General features: G+C 41.9%; 1 protein-coding gene across 2 annotated transcripts in view; it reads left to right on the forward strand.

Annotated features, from left to right (window-relative positions):
* LOC130274207 (carbonic anhydrase 13-like) overlaps positions 1 to 20,947 on the forward strand; it is a 47,982-nt gene that overhangs the window by 19,567 nt on the left and 7,468 nt on the right. For both annotated transcript variants that reach the window (XM_056522259.1, XM_056522258.1), the window contains exons 3-4: positions 5,690 to 5,808; positions 6,966 to 7,061. In XM_056522259.1, the coding sequence (XP_056378234.1) occupies positions 5,690 to 5,808; positions 6,966 to 7,061 (215 nt within the window). The remainder of the gene's footprint in view (positions 1 to 5,689; positions 5,809 to 6,965; positions 7,062 to 20,947) is intronic.

The following is a 20,947-nucleotide window of genomic DNA, read 5'->3' on the forward strand; positions in this document are numbered from 1 at the left end:
CCCTTTCAGAAAAACTCACTCTCCAAAATCCCATTGTCGCTCCTTCCCTTCTGAGCCCTCTACTGCGCCCGCCGAACACTTTACATACGCATATGAGGTATTTCCTTACTCGAGAGAAATTGGGTTACAAATTTTAGGAAAATTTCTCTCCTTTTACCCCTTGTAAAAATTCATAAATTGGGTCTACAAGAACATGCGAGTGTAAAAAATGAAGATTTAGAATTTTCTCCTTCACTTTGCTGCTATTCCTGTGAAACACCTAAAGGGTTAAAACACTTACTGAATGTCATTTTGAATACTTTGGGGGGTGCAGTTTTTATAATGGGGTCATTTATGGGGTATTTCTAATATGAAGACCCTTAAAATCCACTTCCAACCTGAACTGGGCCCTGAAAAATTACGATTTTGAAAATCTTGAGAAAAATTGGAAAATTGCTGCGGAACTTTGAAGCCCTCTGGTGTCTTCCAAAAGTAAAAACTTGTCAATTTTTTTATGCAAACACAAAGTAGACATATTGTTTATGTGAATCAATATGTAATTTATTTGGAATATCCATTTTCCTTTCAAGCAGAGACTTTCAAAGTTAGAAAAATGCTAAATTTTCAAAATTTCCATGAAATTTTTAGATTTTTTTACCAAGAAAGGATGCAAATATCAGTGAAATTTTACCAATAACATAAAGTAGAATATGTCACGAAAAAACAATCTTGGAATCTGAATGATAAGTAAAAGCATTCCAGAGTTATGAATGTTTAAATTGACAGTGGTCAGATTTTCAAAAAATGCCCAGGTCCTGAAGGTGAAAATGGGCTGGGTCATGAAGGGGTTAAAGAAATACTCCTGGGTGCAACTTATTATTTTTTTTACCTGCCCAAAATACTGATATAAAAAAAACAAAAAAAAAACTGGACCTCCCGTTGTTCCCACAGTGCCTCCGGCATCTCACCCCCCGGACTCTGCTGCAGTCTTCCTCCTGCTTCTTGTGATCAAATCGTCAAACTGTGGCTCAGCTGATTGCCGGCTGCAGCGATGTCCCACCTCGGCCAGTGATAGGATGAGCGGCAGTGTGATGTATTGAGCCCTAGCCCTGTTCTTCTTCCTGGTATCGGGGCGCAATACGTCACACTGCTACTCAGTCTATCACTGGTTGAGGCGGGACATCACTGTGGCCAGCAATTAGCGTAGCTGCAGTGTGGTGAAGAAGACCGCAGCAGAGGCCTGGAGTGGGATACCGGAGGCCCCCGGGGGAGTGGCGGGAGGTAGGTCCAGTTTTTCGTTTTTTAATTTTTTTATTGCAACATTCTGGGACAATAAAAAAAATTTGTATCCCTGAATGAGATAGAGAAATGTTAATAAAGGCCGATCTGAAGGTTCAGAAACAATTAACTACTTTAATACCAACAAGGTTGGAGTCCAACCACAACCAAACTAAACTGAAGCCTTCCCTGCAAAGCTGCTTTGGAAAAATATAGAAAGAGAAAAAAAATCTCAATTGTTCCATTTTTTTCCAGGCCTTTCTATCTCTAGGAAGGACTAGTAACCAGCTCATGGTTGATGGCTGACTGCCCTGTGGTCTGGATAGTCCTTTATTTATGTGGTGTCCCGGTACTGTACGTGTACTGTACCTTGTGTAATAAGTCCCCAAAGTCAGAGTTCCTCCATACTGATAGGATGCTTTTAGTGGGATAACCCCTAGTCGCCTCTTCCTTCTTTAATCTTATGTATAAATTTTATATATATTGTATAGTGTAAATGTTACTTCCAGGACCTGAGTTAGCATGATTAATAATTATGTTGTTCTGCTAAGGTTAAGGACCTTCCAGGTCAGGTGCTCATGTCACTTGATGTACCACAATGCTTTGTATTAGGACTGACAGGTCTGGAGGACCAATAAGCTTGAAGCCTGCCCCTTTAGATATAAGGGTGCTGTTATCCAATCCTCGTTCTCTTCTCCGTCTCTTTCCCTTGGGATATGACAGCGAGTGGAGCTCTGTGCTTACCTACAAGACAAATTAGGCCTGAAGCTTACCAATCCAGAACCTTACTAAACCGTGAGTCTCCTCAATCCAAATTCCGTTAATCCTATGTGACTGCTGGACCTAAACAATTCCCCTAAATCCAGTGGAATAGCGTAAAGCAAATCCTTCAAGCTTATTCCCTATAAGATCCCAACCAAACCTGTGAGGAGCCTAAAGTCCGGCCCTCTGTAAAGACTGTTACTACGTTTATCCTGCATAAAATCTGCAGTAAAGTTATCTTCAGTTTACTAAAATTCCGGTTGTGGACAATCCTTTATTCCTCCCTATCGTTCCTGGGACTGGTGGCAATAGGATAAATATACAGAGAGGAACCCGCACCCTGGTGTCACAACAGTTAAGGGTTAATGCAACACCCTTTCATCACTGCACAGCTACACCCTATTCACCCTACACCCCTCACCACATTTACATTGATTAAAACAAGGATAAGGCCTAAATTAGGAGATGGACCCTCCTACTTTTAACAAGACAAGTAGTTGTGTTGTGCATGTGATATTGTGGATTGTTATTTAACTGTATTAAATTGCCGAGGTCTATTTGGAGGCCACACTGACCTGAGGTCTTTGTGAAGTTAAAGGGGTTATCCACTATAAGGTTATTTTAGTACTTTCCTGCCAGACAGTAATGGACATGCTTAGGTAGAGCTGCACTTGTCTTTGGGTTAAAGGGGTTCTCCGGTGCTTAAACATCTTATCCCCTATCCAAAGGATAGGGGATAAGATGCCTGATCGCGGGAGTCCCGCCGCTGGGGACCCCCGGGATCATGCACGCGGCACCCCGTTTGTAATCAGTCCCTGGAGCGTGTTCACTCCGGGTCTGATTACGGGCGACTACAGGGCGGGTGGCGTGTGATGTCACGCCTGCGCCGGCGTGTGACGGCACGCTCTGCCCCGCAATGCAAGCCTATGGGAGGGGGCGTGATAGCGATCAGGCATCTTATCCCCTATCCTTTGGATAAGATGTTTAAGCACCGGAGAACCCCTTTAAATGGCTATGCTGTGAGATTACCATAAAGCTGTGGCTAGCTTTTTGTCAATTGGCTTTTTTCTGTTGGAGTTTTCCCTTTTACTAAAAATCCCATAATTCCACTTTTCTCCCTCCCACACATCAGTCACCCCACCAATTGAACCACAAACGAGCTAAATTCCATGCAAAAGACCAGTACTTTGTAACCAGAGTGCCCCCAGCTGTTGCAAGTTCCCTGTGGTCACTCCACCCATTGAAGCAGAACAGGCATCCTGTCATTACCTGACTAGTGAGGTAGTGTCTCGGCTGCACTGCATCCTGGGAAATACCTGAGACAGGAGTCATTTTGTATGCTGTTAAAAATGAACACCAGAGCAAAGATCACATAAGAATGTGAGACCAACCATCAGGGACTTGTACAGACACTATATTATCAACTGCACTAACTTTACAGCCCCTGCAGCACAGTCAAATAAAAAAAAAATCCTGGAATACCCCTGTAACATTGACCTGCTCAAAGTAAGAGTTTAGTAATTAAAAACAACTGGAAAAGTTCTGTTTTAGAACACACCATTAGGAGTGATGAGCTGCCTTTAAAGGTGTACTCCGGCCCTGAGATATCTTATCCCCTATCCAAAGGATAGGGGATAAGATGTCTCACCGCGGGGGTCCCCCGCAATCTTGTATTTGCCACCCACCTGTTTGAGCTGCACGCCGCGGCCACGGCGCCGGAGTATTGTGATGTCAGGACTCTGCCCCCATGTGATGTCACCCCCCACCCCCGCTATGCAAGTCTATGGGAGGGGGCTTGGCGTGGCACCGCGGCATGCAGCTCAAACAGGTGGGTGGCGAATATAAGATTGTGGGGGTCCCCAGTGGCGGGACCCTTGTGATGAGACATCTTATCCCCTAGCCTTTGAATAGGGGATAAGATGTCTCTTAAGCATAGCAAAGCTGACTGTGCCTTCAATGTAAACTGGAACCATCAAGCATATTGTGCCACTGTTGTGAGAATAAAAATGTTTTCTGTTTACATAATACATCTTCAGCTATTTTTAAAAGGGGAAACCTCAACCACCTACAAGTTTAATGACTAATTTATTAGATTGAGTAGGGCCTTACCAGCCATGGCAGCTTCTGCACAGAGCTAACCTCAAGTAATAATATTATTCATCAATATCTTATCATTTGTGTAATACGGAGTTCTGTGAATATGCATGACTTGATTTAGTTATGTCCCTATATTACGTCCCCTGGTAAAAATTATGGAATCACCACACTTAGATGAGGTTCAACCATCTTTTTATTACTTTGTAGAACATACAAAAACTAGATATAATAGACAACAGTGGTTAATAGCTAAACATTCTTCCTACATTAGGCATAGATCTATGTAAGCAAATAATTGTAATTCATGAGGTATGTTTTACCACATCAGGAAGAGGAAGAAAATTACGTAATTATTAATGAGAAAATTCCATTAGAACTTTGTTGCATCATCATGGGGTTTTTTTCAGGCATGGACTTCAATAAAAAAAATATATATAGGTCAAGCTGGGTCCAATATTTTCGAAGAACAGTAAAAATAAAGATTTGACTAAATAGTTATTATTTACTTCTGCTTGTTTTGCCTAGGGGGTAATACATATTTTTTTCAAACATGGCCCCAGTCACTTTAGTACAGATGCAATGTGTCGTAGCACTCAGCAGGATGGGTAATGTCATGACAGAGCAGGGGATAGATGACAGCTGTCCTCCTTGCTCGGTAAACAATCAGTTTAGTACCAATTATTATATTGGAATAAAATGTAGGCTGCTGGTTGCTGCATATCTGTATCCCAAAATTACATTATATACTTTTTCCCATTGTGTCTGTGTGCCTCTGACATTATGAGCTGAATGAAAGGAGTTATGAAATGCCGGCATTACTGCTCATTCTCATTGTGCCAGTGCTCAGCCCCTGGTTCTTTTTGTGCTGACACCATAACACTGTTGTCTACTTTTTATTTTTTATTGTTAGAGCTGGTTTAGTTTGTCTTTTCTATTGCTAATCCCATATTATTGAGCCAATTTCTTACAGTTCTGTTACAAACATTGACTCCTGTTTCCAAAACATTGGTTTGTCAGCTATATTGCTCTTCTAATTTGCACAATTCAGTACTTTTTCATTTTGCCCTACATATTATTTTTTTCTGGTTTCGTAATACTTTATATGATAAAATAAAGTGTGCCAATGAAAAGTACACAAAAAAAGCCCTAATACAACTTTGTCATCGGAAAAATAAAAAAGTTGAGGGGTCGTGAAGGGGTTAAATGACCTACATCAGAGTTAGATCCAATGCCAATTGGTGACTGTGGCTGTCAGCTGGCAAGATCAGCCAGTAATTCACATATACAGTATGGAGTGGGCCCATCCTCTATGCACTTTATGGGTTCTTAAAAGGTTAAAACAAACATTGCTTTTTGCCATATCTCTGATTTTATATTCACTATGAAGCAAAAGAGCTAGATGACTGTGGTGATTGTATAATTTTTGTGAAGGGTTGCTTTTTTTCAATACGCTGCTTACATTATATAAATATTATCACATAAGTTGTGGATTATGCCATTCATAGTATTCTCTAATCTAATAACAAAAAAAATGTAATTTTACGAGTTTGACTATCATCCCTTTGTGTTGTAGTTATAAGTGATGGACCACTGGCTGGGTTTTATCGCTTACGTCAGTTTCATTTTCACTGGGGGTCTTCAGACAAAGATGGCTCTGAGCATGTAATAGATGGACAAGAATATCCTGCTGAGGTAAGATGATGAGGTTGTAGTTCATGAGAGGACAAAAGTCATCAGTTGTTATTATATTGACTTTTTTTTTTATAGGGAAACTGGCAGATGGATCATCCCCACTAACCTGAATATACAGACGGTTAGTGTGGGTGATCCTGAGTAAAATGGTGTATTGTTGTGCTATTTGTATGGATAAAATCAGAGCTTCTGATATGAGAGGTACAATATAGTGTCAAGCTTCCATCTTGAATCAAATTAATAAAATTTAACTCTACTAGGTTATAGAGAGTGTGTGTGGGACAAACACTGCCATGGAGAGTGGAATGTTTGAGGTTATGTTCATGTTAAGATGTAAAGTTAGTATATGGGCCACTCCTCCTTCTACTGCAGATAAATGGGAAGTGTCTTATCCAGATCAATGCATTCACATGATGCATACAGTTTAGTCTATAGGATCATTCTCTGCTACTCAATTTGATATTAATAATTCCCACAAGGAATCTTAGTGTAAGGGTTCCTGATTCTTAGAATACTACAGATTATACCTTTAGTACTGTTTATTAATACCAGAGATAATTATGTGGTTAGTTAGAATTGGGCGGAGTATTTAGTAGTAGAAACAATAAACCTGCATATTTTTTAAAATAACAGCGTTATTAAATTATTATATTGCAAAAGTTACTTCCTAGCACTACTGACACTATAGACACTAACTTTTGTTGACAAGTTGTGTAGTCTTTCCAGTCAGACATGGTGTTTGCTTTCTGCTGCCCCCTCTGTCCATGTCAGGAACTGTCCAGAACATGAGCAAGTCCGTAGAGCAAACCTCTACTGCTCTGGACAGTTTATGACACGGACAGTGGTGGCAGCAGAAAGCACTGTGTCTGAAAGACTACATGACTTCTCCTAGGGCTATCAGCATCTTTTTATTTTTATTTATGTATTTATTTTTTTTAATTAAAAGTAAGTTACAAATCTGTATAACTTTCTGGCACCAGTTGATTCAAAATATTTTTTTCTCTGGAGTAAGCCTTTAATCATATTAAGACCTTTATTTTGTATTGTTTGTTTAAGAATATGTGTAAGAATAATATGGTTGTTTTGGGAGTCTCAAAATAAAGAATTATGTATAATATATGTCTTTATAATGTATAAAATATGTCTTTATTTTGAAGTTGCATATAGTGCATTGGAATGCACAGAAGTATCCATCCTTTGATGAAGCGGTGAAACATTCAGATGGTGTGGCTGTAATAGGTGTGCTACTGAAGGTATTCTGTAAATTTCCAACTAACATCCCATCATTTATTATATGTTTTTATGTGACTACACTGAAGAAATGACGCTCTGCTACAATGTAAAAGTAGTGAGTGTATAACAGTGTTTAATATTGTGTCCCATAACTCTACCCACAGCCATTAATGTCTAAACCTTGGCAACAAAAGTGAGTACACCCCTAAATAAATATGTCCAAATTGGGCCCAGAGTGTCAATATTTTGTGTGGTTATCATTATATTCCAGCACTACCTTAAGCCTTTTTGGGCATGGAGTTTACCAGAGCTTCACAGGTTGTCCCTGGAGTCCTCTTCCACACTTCCATGATGACTTCACAGAGTTGGTGGAGACCTTGCGCTCCCCCACCTTTCATTTGAGGATGCTCAATAGGGTTTAGGTTTGGATGCTTGGCCAGTCCATCACTTTTACCCTCAGCTTCTGTAGCAAGACATTGGTTATCTTGGAGGTTATCATGTTGGAATCCTGCCTGCGGCCCAGTCTTCAAAGGAAGGGGATTATGCTCTGCTTCAGTATGTCACAGTACATGTTGGCATACATGAAATGTAGTTCCCAGTGTTAGCAGTACTTATGCAGGCTCAGACCATGATACTCCCACCACCATGCTTGACTGCAGGTAAGACGCACTTGTCTGTACTCCTCACCTGGTTTCCACAACATATGCTTGACACAATCTGAACCAAAGTATATCTTGTTTTCATTGGACCACATGACATGGTTCCAGTAGTCCCCAGTAATTCCAGTAATGTCCTATGTCTGCAGCAAATTGTTTGCAGGGTTTCTTGTGCTTTTTATTTTGAAGACACAAAAGAAGAAAAGAATCGCTGCAAAAAGTGCACACCCAAAAGAAAATAATCAATAAAAATGTATTAAATAAAAAGGCACAAATAACTATCTGAGACAACAAGGACATACTCCTGAGGAAGTCACCATGGAGTGACGGAACGCATGGGGTCCTGGTTGTCCTGTCCTGCACTTTCCATCCAGCTGCTCCTCAGTCTGTGGTTTGCTATTATTATTTACCTCTGTTTATTATTTCTTATGCACTTGGGCATTATATCATTGTTTTCTTGTATTGTTTGCACTGTACTTTTTTTTTGGAGTAGCAGCTTCATCACCATCATTATACTGCAGGACAGGGTTTGGGGTTAGGGGGTTCATGTCCTCTCCCCATGTTGTGCTTTGCTCATTCATGAGCATTTTTTATTGTTTTAAATGTCCTTGTTGTCTCAGATAGTTATATGTGCCTGTTTATTTAATAAAGATTTATTGATTATTTTCTTTTGGGTGTGCACTTTTTGCAGTAATATTATTGGTAGGTTGAGTCCCCCCTTTTTTTCTGTGTTATATTAAGAAGAGGTTTCCTTTTGGGACCCATACAGACCATTTTAATGCAGTGTTCAACATATTGACTTCAATGGGATTTTGCTGGACAGTGCACATGATGGATTTTTTGCTGTGGTAATCCCAATTCCAGCGCCTACAGAAAGAATAGACTTGTCTATTCTTTCACTGGATTCCGCTTGGATATACATTGGCGTCTATGAGATGGGCCATTTCTGAGCAGTCCTATCACCTGCTGGATTGTTCAAATGTGTGGAATGTCCGCTCGTGTTTTCCAGGCGGACATTCCGCACATTTTCAACTTTGTGAACCAAGCCTTACCTCTGCAGCAATGCTGGCAACACTCATACGTCTATTTCCCAAAAACAAACTCTAGATATGAGGCTGAGGATGTGCACTCAGCTTCTTTCATTGACCATGGCAAGGCTTGTTCTGAGTGGAACCTGTCCTGTAATATCGCTGCATAGTCTTGCCCACGTTGCTGCAGCTTTGGGGTCTTGGAAATCTTCTAATAGCCTGAGCCATCTTTATGTAGAGCAACAATTATTTATTTCGAACCTGAGAGGGTTCTTTGCCATGAGGGGTCATGTTGAACTTCCAGTGACCAGTATTTGAAAGTATGAGAGCAATAACACCAAATTTAGGACGCCTGCTCCCCATTCATACCTGAGACCTTGTAACACTAACAATTCACATGGAGGTGTGTAAACTCCATATGTAATGCGCCTTGAACATTTTCCAGGCAGCATTAAGGTTGCACCTGTGATGCCATGCACCTATATCAGCCAACTTAGGTGGGGCTTGTAGCCTGTCTCTCCCTCCTCCCATTGTATGTGTGCTCAGTCACAACTGGGAGCAGGCTGCATGTCGGCCTAATGCTGCTGTAATTGCCCACTGGCCCCTGGTTTTTGCTTATCACGCACAGGTAAGTTAGCGTTAGGTCCCGTGCCATTTGAGAAACCTTGGCGTTGGTGTGCGGGCTCTGGTGTGTCCTTCATATAAGGATATACTGGCGAATGTCTCAATTTTAACATCAGTGTTGAGGGATAGCCAATGTCATTGTATACATCTACCACAGTAGTGCACCTAAATTTCTGTATTGTATTATTCTAATTGTTACACATCCACACCGTTTATCTGGTGTAGGATTCTATGGTGGCACTTGTAGTCCACTGCAGGCATCCTCCGTTGTATGCATTTTTATGCTGGGGATCCCCCCTAGCAATGGACTACAAGGGCAGGATCTGCTCCCCCAGTATAAATGCACAACTGCATTTGGGGTTGAGCACCTCCAGCCATTTGAGACCACGTTTTTTGTTGTTGTTTAAAATTTATACTTGAAGGTGTGTAAACTCCATATGTAATGCGCCTTGAACGTTTTCCAGGCAGCATTAAGGTAGCACCTGTGAGGCCATGCACCTATATCAGCCAACTTGGGTGGGGCATGTCGCCTCTCTCCCTCCTCCCATTGTATGTGTGCTCAGTCACACTAGAGGCAACTGGGAGCAGGCTGCATGTTGGCCTATGCTGCTGTAATTGCCCACTGGCTCCTGGTTTTTGCTTATTACGCACAGGTAGGTTAGCGTTAGGTCCCACGCCATTTGAGAAACCTTGGCGTTGGTGTGTGGGCTCTGGTGTGTCCTTCATATAAGGATATACTGGCGAATGTCTCAATTTTAACATCAGTGTTGAGGGATTAGCCAATGTCATTGTATACATCTACCACAGTAGTGCACCTAAATTTCTGTATTGTAACAATTCACATGACATTGAGGAGGGAAAATGGCTAATTGGGCCCAATATGGACATTTCCTCTTAGGGGTGTACTTACTTTTGTTGCCATATTTTAGACATTGATGGCTGTGTATTGAGTTATTTTGAGGGGACAAAACATTAAACACTGTTATGCAGGCCGTTCACTCACTACTTTACATTGTAGCAGAGGGTAATTTCTTCGGTGTTGTCACATGAAAAGATGGACTCACTTATGTGAGTGGACTCACTTATGTGAGATACTGCATATAAATTGGGTATTGTGTTAATTGTATTGACCCACAGAATAAAGAAAACATGTAATTTTTTACCATAAACTGCACTGTGTAAACCCCCCCACAAATAATAATTTTTTTTATTTTTGTTGACCTTTTTATAGTAAAATGAAAGGTATCAAAGTATAATTAGTCGCTCAATAAACAAGCCCTAATATGGGTCTTTAGATAGAAAAATAAAAAGCATAGCTCTTAAAGGGGTTGTGCGCTGCCCTGCAGTTCGGAGCTCCGCTCACAGCGTCCGGAAGTTCATTACTCCGAACGCTGTGTGCGGGCTTCCGTGTTCGCAGCTGCTGGGCGTGACGTCATGCCCGGCCCCTTCGTGACGTGTCGCCCGCCCCCTCGTGAAGTCTCGCCCGCCCCCTCAACGAAAGTCTACCATAGACTTTGGTAGAGGGGGCGGGCGTGACGTCACGAGGGGGCGGGGGCGTAAGGAGGAAAAAAACAAAAATACAAAAATGAAAATTGGTTGTATCCTTAAGACCAAAATGGTTTGTGTCTTTTAAGGCTGGGTTCACACAACGTAAATTTTTCAATGTTTATTGCAGTTTACGCAAGGATATTCACCCAAAATGCTAACGCATTTTTAAAATTTTGGCCAAATTTTTGCAGCAGATCAGCGCGTGAGGTGTGTGCGGCCCAGTCAATCAAGGAGCATTGGGGGGAGCGGCTGCAAGGTTCATAGTAAACTATTTACTTGCAGTAAACTTTATTACACCAGGCAGCATAATGGGGGAGATTTATAAAAACCTGTCAAGAGTTGCCCATAGCAACCTATCAGATTATTTCTTTTATTTTTGAAAAGACTTCTGAAAAATTAAAGAAGTGATCTGATTGGTTGCAACTCAGCAACTTTTCCTCTGGACAAGTTTAAATAAATCTCTCCCAATGAGCGTAGTTTTAGACAGCGGAGGGAGGGAGACTCGCAGTAAACATCAAGCAGCGTGGATAGGGCAGATGGATCATACTGACAGTGCAGGGAGGGAGAATCGCTGTAAACTGTGGATCATATGTAATAAACAGGCAGATGGATCATACTGATAGTGGAGGGAGACTGATCCATCTGTCTGCCACATCTGTGATTTCTTACAGTTTATTGCAAGTCTCCCTCCTTCCGCTGTCTAAAATTATGCTTATTACAATGACTATGCTACCCCTACAATACACTGCTCCCAGAGCTGGGCCCAGAGGATGTGTGTGACCCGCACAATCAGCGAGCAGTGGGGGAGCAGCTGCTAGGTCCAAAGCGCTTGCAGTTTCCTATGGACTCCCAGTAAACTTTATTATACCAGGCTTAAATGGGCACTGTCAGATACAAAACTTTAGATATGTTGTAAAGCATGCAAAACCAATAGGTTTTGTAATTGCATTCATTAAAAAATTTTCAGTATGTCATACTAAAAAAGCCAATCAAACAACTGCCCCCCCTGCCTGCTTGGACACATACTTGTCCTGCTGTGTCCATGTGTCATGGACACACTTCCTTGATTGACAGCTGTGAGCTGGTCAACTTTTCCTTTTCCTCTACACACATAACTCTCCCCCTTGGTGACCAGACAAGCGACAACTGTGTGGATGAAACATGTCGCTGATATCTACCATTAGTGGCCACTTCCTGATTGCTGACAGCAGTTATGACCCGCAGTCTTTGAGTCGAGCGCTCGCTTCGCTATGCACTAATTACCAGGGCACTGCAACTTACATCTACGTTGCATGTCCTCAAGGTGTTAAATGTAAGTGCATATGCAGTGATGGTGTAGTCAGATAGTACAACGTGGTCTGCAATTTTACTTAAAACTACCTTGGTGACAGATTTGTTGTTGCAACCTTATGAAAAAATACATAGTCTATTTTTTTAAATATTTTTAATATCATTTGGCAAAAAGTAATATTCATATTTCGTTAATTGAGTTAATAACACTTTTTTCCTGATCAGTGATGTCAGTCATTTGCCACACCATACAGGTATGCAGCGCATTCAGCTACTGAGCTTGCCTAATAAACATGCCTCACTGCTGCACCGTATATGTATGGCAGCAGTGGTTGAACTTGATGGACATGAGTCTTTTTTCAACCGTACTATGTGACTATGTTACAAGACTATCAGGTGGTAAAGGGGTTAATATCTAAAGCTTAATAGAGGTTTAAGGGGTAATCTTCCCCTAAGCATCTTATCCCCTTTTCAAAAATGGGGGGGGGGGGGGGTGTCTGGCCGCGTGAACCCCTGTGATCTCTGGCCTGACACCCCGGCATCCTGAACATTTATGCCCCCGCCATTAATGTCTATGGGAGGGGGCATGACTGCTGTTGTCACTCGTAATTGGGCACAGAGTGAAGTTCGCTCTTTGCAGCGGATTAGTGGAGTGCCAGATCGGAGATCTCAGGGGGTCCCAGTGGCCGAAGCCCCTGCAATCAGACAGGGGTACTCCTTTAAAAGGGTACTCCACTGGAAAACATTTCTTTTTTAATGAACTGGTGCCAGAAAGTTGAACAGATTTGTAAATTACTTCTATTTAAAAATCTTAATCCTTCCAGTACTTATCAGCTGCTGTATACTACAGTGGAAGTTCTTTTCTTTTTTAATATCCTTTCTGTCTGACCACAGTGCTCTCTGCTGACACTTCTGTCCATGTCAGGAACTGTTCAGAGCAAGATAGGTTTGCTATGGGGATTTTCTCCTACTCTGGACAGTTTCTAAAATGGACAGAGGTGTCAGCAGAGAGCACTGTGGTCAGGCAGAAAGGAAATTCAAAAAGAAAAGAACTTCCTGTGGAGCATACAGCAGCTGATAAGTACTGGAAGGATTAAGGTTTTTATATAGAACTAATTTACAAATCTGTTTAACTTTCTGTCACCAGTTGATTTAAAAAACTAAAGTTTTCCAGTGGAGTACCCCTTTAATATCTAAAGTGTATTTCTGTGTATCTAAGTGATCAGGTAAGGTGATCTGTTCCCTATCATATGACTCTGGTATTATACCATTCAGATTAGCTCTGTACAATGAATATGATTGCCATAATTTCAGTTGCCAGTGTATATGATTTTATAACAAGACAGGAGACTCAAATGATGCTAAATTCTTTCTTTACTGAATAAACAGTTACCAAGAAAAAAAAAAGTTGAAGCAGTACATTAATTCCAGTATTTAATCAGTAATGGTACAATCCAGGTGAATATAAGGACCCCTCAGGTGAAGCCCCTCCTCTTTCTTTGCTGCTAATGGTTAAGATAAGTACAGTATTTTTGCTCTCTCTCTCTCTCTCTCTCTTTCTCTCTCTCTCTCTCTCTCTCTATATATATATATATATATATATATATATATATATATATATATATATAATTTTCATTATATATATATATTCTTGTTTTAATTCATTTTCTCAGTATATATATATATATATATATATATATATATATATATATATATATAGTGACCCCCCGACCTACGATGGCCCCGACATATGATCAAATCGACATACGATGGCCTTTTTTATGTTGGGGCCATCGCATTAAGTGCTATCCGGCACTTGCTTAACCCCTTAAGGACCCAGCCATTTTACACCTTAGGACCCGGCCATTTTTTGCACATCTGACCACTGTCACTTTAAACATTAATAACTCTGGAATGCTTTAAGTTATCATTCTGATTCCGAGATTGTTTTTTCGTGACATATTCTACTTTAACTTAGTGGTAAAAATTTTTGGTAACTTGCATCCTTTCTTGGTGAAAAATCCCAAAATTTGATGAAAAATTTGAAAATTTAGCATTTTTCTAACTTTGAAGCTCTCTGCTTGTAATAAAAATGGATATTCCAAATATTATTTTATTTTATTCACATATACAATATGTCTACTTTATGTTTGCATCATAAAATTGACGAGTTTTTACTTTTGGAAGACACCAGAGGGCTTCAAAGTTCAGCAGCAATTTTCCAATTTTTCACAAAATTTCCAAAATCACAATTTTTCAGGGACCAGTTCAGGTTTGAAGTGGATTTGAAGGGTCTTCATCTTAGAAATACCCCACAAATGACCCCATTATAAAAACTGAACCCCCAAAATATTCAAAATGACATTCAGTCAGCATTTTAACCCTTTAGGTGTTTCACAGGAATAGCAGCAAAGTGAAGGAGAAAATTCACAATTTCCATTTTTTACACTCGCATGTTCTTGTAGACCCAATTTTTGAATTTTTACAAGGGGTAAAAGGAGAAAATGTATACTTCTATTTGTAGCCCAATTTCTCTCGAGTAAGCACATACCTCATATGTCTATGTAAAGTGTTCAGCGGGCGCAGTAGAGGGCTCAGAAGGGAAGGAGTGACAAGGGGATTTTGGAGCGTACGTTTTTCTGAAATGGTTTTTGGGGGGCATGTCCCATATAGGAAGCCCCTATGGTGCCAGAACAGCAAAAAATACCCACATGGCATACCATTTTGGAAACTAGACCCCTTGAGGAACGTAACAAGGAATAAAGTGAGCCTTAATACCCCACAGGTCTTTCACGACTTTTGCATATGTAAAAAAAAATTAAAAAAATTTCAATAAAATGTGTGCTTCCCCCCAAATTTCACATTTTTGCAAGGGTTAATAGCAGAAAATAGCCCCCAAAATTTGTAACCCCATCTCTTCTGAGTATGGAGGTACCCCATAAGTCGACATGAAGTGCACTATGGGCGAACTTCAATGCTCAGAAGAGAAGGAGTCATATTTGGCTTTTTGAGAGCAAATTTTGCTCGGGGGCATGTCGCATTTAGGAAGCCTAAATGGTGCCAGGACAGCAAAATAACCCCCACATGGCATACCATTTTGGAAACTAGACCCCTTGAGGAACGTAACAAGGGGTACAATGAGCATTTACCCCCCACTGGTGTCTGTCAGATCTTTGGAACAGTGGGCTGTACAAAATTTTTAATTTGCGCAGCCCACTGTTCCAAAGATCTGTCAGACACCAGTGGGGTGTAAATTCTCACTGCACCTCTCATTACATTCCGTGAGGGGTGTAGTTTCCGAAATGGGGTCACATGTGTTTTTTTTTTTTTTTTGCGTTTGTCAAAACCGCTGTAACAATCAGCCACCCCTGTGCAAATCACCTCAAATGTACATAGTGCACTCTCCCTTCTGAGCCTTGTTGTGCGCCCCCAGAGCACTTTGCGCCCACATATGGGGTATCTCCGTAGTCGGGAGAAGTTGCATTACAAATTGTGGGGGGCTTTTTTCCCTTTTACCTCTTGTCAAAATGAAAAGTATAGGGCAACACCAGCATGTTAGTGTAAAAATTTTTTTTTTTTACACTAACATGCTGGTGTAGACCCCAGTTTCACCTTTTCATAAGGGGTGAAAGGAGAAAAAGCCCCCCAAAATTTGTAAGGCAATTTCTCCCGAGTACGGCGATACCCCGTATGTGACCCTAAACTGTTGCCTTGAAATACGACAGGGCTCCGAAGTGAGAGCGCCATGTGCATTTGAGGCCTGAATTAGGGATTTGCATTGGGGTGGACTTAGGGGTATTCTACGCCAGTGATTCCCAAACAGGGTGCCTCCAGCTGTTGCAAAACTCCCAGCATGCCTGGACAGTCAACGGCTGTCCAGCAATACTGGGAGTTGTTGTTTTGCAACAGCTGGCGTACCAGACGTTTTTCATTTTTATTGGGGAGGGGAGGGGGGCTGTGTAGGGGTATGTGTATATGTAGTGTTTTTTACTTTTTATTTTATTTTGTGTTAGTGTAGTGTAGTGTTTTTAGGGTACAGTCACACGGGCGGGGGGTTACAGCGATTTTCCCGCTGCGAGTTTGAGCTGCCGTGCAAAATTTGCTGCATCGCAAACTTGCAGCCTGATACTCACTGTAAGCCCCCTGCCCATGTGAATGTACCCTGTACATTCACAGGGGGGGACCTCCAGCTGTTGCAAATCTACAACTCCCAGCATGCACAGTCTATCAGTGCATGCTGGTAGTTATAGTTTTGCAACAGCTGGAGGCACACGGGTTGGGAAACACTGAGTTAGGAAACAGACAATGTTTCCCAACCAGTGTGCCTCCTGTTGTTGCAAAACCACAACTCCCAAACATTCTCAGGCATGCTGGGAGTAGGAGTTCGGCAACATCTTTAGAGCCAGATGTTGCCGAACTACAACTCCCAGCATGCTTGGAGTTGTAGTTTGCAACATCTGGAGGACTACAGTTTGCAGACCACTAATACAGTGGTTCCCAATCTGTGCCCTTCCAGATGTTGCAAAACTACAACTCCCAGTATGCCAAAACTGTCCAGGCATGCTGGGAGTTGTAGTTCTGCAACATCTGAAGGGCCAGATGTTACAGAACTACAACTCCCAGCATGCCTGGACAGTAAGGGCACGCTGAGAATGTGTAGTTTTGCAACATCTGGAAGGGCACAGTGGTCTCCAAACTGTAGTCCTCCAGATGTTGCAAAACTGCAACTCCCAGCATGCCCAGATGCCAAGGGCTGTCTGGGCATGCTGGGAGTTGTAGTATATAGGGTCCCAATACAGCAATGCATGTCACTTTACGGCGACGTGCATTGCTGTAAAGGGCCCGACCGCGGCTGAAGATCTACTCACCTGTCGCCGCCGCCGACATCTTCCCCGCCGGGATCCGGGTCTTCAGGGACGAGGTAAGTACCGGGGCCGGTCCCCAGCACTCCCCCGTCCCCCGCCGCATCCTCCGGTCTTCCTCCCGTCCTCTCCGGACTTCAAGGGGCCGGGCAGGACGGGAGGAAGTAACCGCCCCCCCTCCTGCGATTGGTCGGTTAACTAACCGACGGATCGCAGGGGATCGGAGGAGGTGGCAGGCTTGCCACCTCGCTCCTATGCTTTAGCATGGTCCTGGCTGTCTGTGACAGCCGGGATCATGCGAAATTACCGGGCGGTCGGGTCCCAGAGACCCGATCAGCCCGATATCGCCGCAGATCGCAAGGGCGATTTCCCTTGCGATTTGCGGCGATCGCCGACATGGGGGGCATACATGGCCCCCCTCGGCGTTTGCCCTGGATCCCTGCTGAAGGATTTCAGCAGGGATCCGCTTCCGATCTCCGCCGGGTGAGCGGCGGAGACCAGGAAAAGACATGACGTATGCATACGTCATGGGTCCTTAAGACCCAGGGTGTGATGGCGTATGCATACGTCATGGGTCCTGAACAGGTTAAGCTGCTGCCGGATAGCAGCTTAATGTTCCCCGTGTGGTGCGGTAAGTATTACTTACCCCTCCACAATGCTCCGGGGTGCCCTCTGGGTCCAGCACTGGTCTTCCGGTGTCTTCTTGGCCCTATCCGATGACGTCAATACGCTGCTGCGCACGTCAACCAATAGGAATGGCGTACGCAGCGGCGTAATGACGTTGCTACGCAGGCCCAGTAAGGCCTTGCGGAAGACAGCAGAGGACCGGAGAAGACAGCGGAGAACCGGAGATGACCAGAAGAGCCCAGCGGAGGCCCGGGGTCACCATCGGGAGCGAGGGACCCGATGTTGAGGGACCACTGTATATATATTTAATTCTTTGTCAATTTCTATAAATTTTCATCCTTTTCATCCCTATTCTTTCTCATATATATATATATACTAGATATATTTTCCCTGTTACTGCATTTTTTACAATTCATTGTCCAATTGTACTATTACCTCAGGCACAGCTCTGTGGTGTCCATGCTTCCTGCGCTTGGGCTGGTGATCAGCTACATGCGCTCAATTCACCTCAGACACAAGCATCCATTTTCCGGGCACATCACTATTCTCCTGTCAGCTGGCTACCTCATAGCTTCGGTAGATAGAGCTTCCAGTCAGCATTCATCTCCATTAAAAGACTGCTGCCATCTAGTGTTTATTTCAGATAACTACATTCAACATATAATAGTAATTCATTTTGTTCAGATTCCTTTTCTTCAATTCATGCTACTAATATCATTAATTTAATAATAAATATATTAATAGCTGAAGTCAATAAATAATTTTCTAATAAATAAATTATAAATAAGACTAATGAATTAATAATTATTATTAAAATGAATTCACATTTATTCCTAAACTATGAATTATATACACATATTTTACAATTACTATAAAATTCTATTTTCTCTCATATATATATATATATATATATATATATATATGTTTCTATTCATACATGGAGAACGAGGAAACAACTAAAATGTCAAGGGCCCGGAATACAGAGTAGGGCCCACCCCCCTTGCGCCCTGGTCCTGTCTATTATATTATGTGTAATTATTATTAATAAAGATTTGTATTAAATTTGAATGTAGTTCTTTTTTAGATGAACCTGTTGCCAGGCAGATTCTAAGCAACATCTGGATTGCTGTTGCTGGGCAGAATTGGTTCCTGCACGAGTACCGGTCTTACCTGATTGGTGGTTTGAATTCTGTGAGAACCCACTGTTTATATATTCTCATCTGCCTGAGGTGGGGGTTCATTCTCTTCACACATCAGCCTGCTGTATCAGCTCCGGGTAGACATTAATTCATCACTGGTGTTTGGTTTTATTTATTGCTTAAAGTTTTAGGGTTTTCTTATTATGTTTACAAGCAGTGTATTTTAATAACTTAATAATAGACCGTGGCCATTTTGTTCCAATTCGTGTCTGGTGTTTTTTTATTATCATTATGCTCTTAAGGGCGTGGTGGGTGGGCTTACATTCCCATGTCTGACACTCATAATTTTTATATTATAGTTGAAAATATATTACAGCCTATGGTGGACCAGTCAGTCAATAAATCTGTACAGACAGCAGTTTGTTCTGCTATGTCTTCCACACACAATGTAATTGCTAAATCAGTGGCTTCAGCAATGAACCATAACACATTTCAGGGTTCCCCTCAAATGGGTCCAAAACACACCGTCTGAGTTGTTTTGATCCACAGAAGACTCCACCTCTCATATGGCGGGTGGATTTAAACAGGGTAAAGCTTCCCAAAAACAACGTCACCTCATTACCGATCCTTCTGCTGCCAAACAAAAGAGTATGGCATCAAAAGCAGGGGATCAGGTTTCTATAAAGGCTTTAACTAAAGCTAAGTTCAAGAGGTCTCTAAGTTACCTCATAGACCCTCAGCCCCAGGGGAAGTATACCATGAGCGGGCAGCTAAGGCCTCTTCCCAGAGAAAGCCTACCTCCTTCCCTACTTCACCTGATCATTCCTTCTCTGATGAGGCTAATATTTCGGACCCAGGTGACGAATCACAATATGCAGACATTTCTGAGAAAGGAGATGATATATTCCTCTGGTCCTGTCATTCTGGATAGTTTGAGGAATCCATACTTTGACCCGGGTGAGATTAAACACCCACGGTCGGGGGAATGGTTTCCCCATGCACAGGTTTCAAAGTTTGCTAGCCTGTGGGTTAAGAAACCTCTTGACAAAACGGCCAGGAACAAATTAAAATTGGAGTGCCCTAGATCCTATTGATCTATCTACTCTTAAAAGTTGATTTATGCATGTTTGGAAATGCCAATGCCTCTATATGTATGGAGCAGAAGCCATCCACTCTAATGAAACTGGATCTGCAATTAATCCTTGTGGCATCTTCAGACTCTACCCCATCTGCTGATAATTATCTGTTTGGGGACATTGAAGAGATAAACAAATACGTCAGACAACCATACAGAGGCCTTCCCCCACCTAGACTAGATAACTTCTCTTTACCAAAGGATTCTTATCAACCAACCCCCTTCTTTCCAAGCATAGGGCGTCCATGGAGGACTAGAGGCCATAGAAGCTTCCCACGATCAAGACCCCCTATAGGTAATTGTTCCTCCATATTCTTCTCAAATACCCGTAGGAGAGAGAATAGCACATTTTTTCCATGTCTGGTCCATGATAACTTAAGACACCTGGATTTTGAACACAGTTCAAGGATATCAAATAGAGTTTATTTGTCCCACTGTTCAAACTCAAGTACCTCAACCATTGATATTTTCAAAATCAGATCACAACCTCAGTTAAAAAAAAATTAAGGAACTATGTTCCAAAGATGCCATAATTCCAGTACCCTTCAATACTCCAGGTTTCCTGAGCAATTTATTCTCAGTGAAAAAGAAAGACAGAGGTCACAGACCAGTCATCAACTTAAAAATTTCTAACAATTTTGTCCTTTAACATCATTTCAAGATGGAGGGAATACATCTTTTATGAGATCTATTATTACAAAATGACTGGCTGGCCAAAGATGCCATATCATGGTGCCTATGCACCCTGTGTCTCTACCATACCTCCAGTTTTTATGGGAAGGTCAAAATGGCAATTCACAAGCCTGGCATTCGGTCAATCCTCAGCCCCTTGGTGCTTCACTAAATTATTGAAACCAGTAATCGCTACTTTGAGGGCTCGAGGAATTTGTCTTATAATATATCTGGACGATATTCTCATCATGGCCGATTCTTTAAATCTTATTCATCTTCACATACATTGGACTCTAACCTTACTTACCAATCTCAGATTTCTAAT

This window comes from Hyla sarda, chromosome 5 (assembly GCF_029499605.1).
Source record: "Hyla sarda isolate aHylSar1 chromosome 5, aHylSar1.hap1, whole genome shotgun sequence".
In the NCBI taxonomy this organism is placed as follows: domain Eukaryota; kingdom Metazoa; phylum Chordata; class Amphibia; order Anura; family Hylidae; genus Hyla; species Hyla sarda.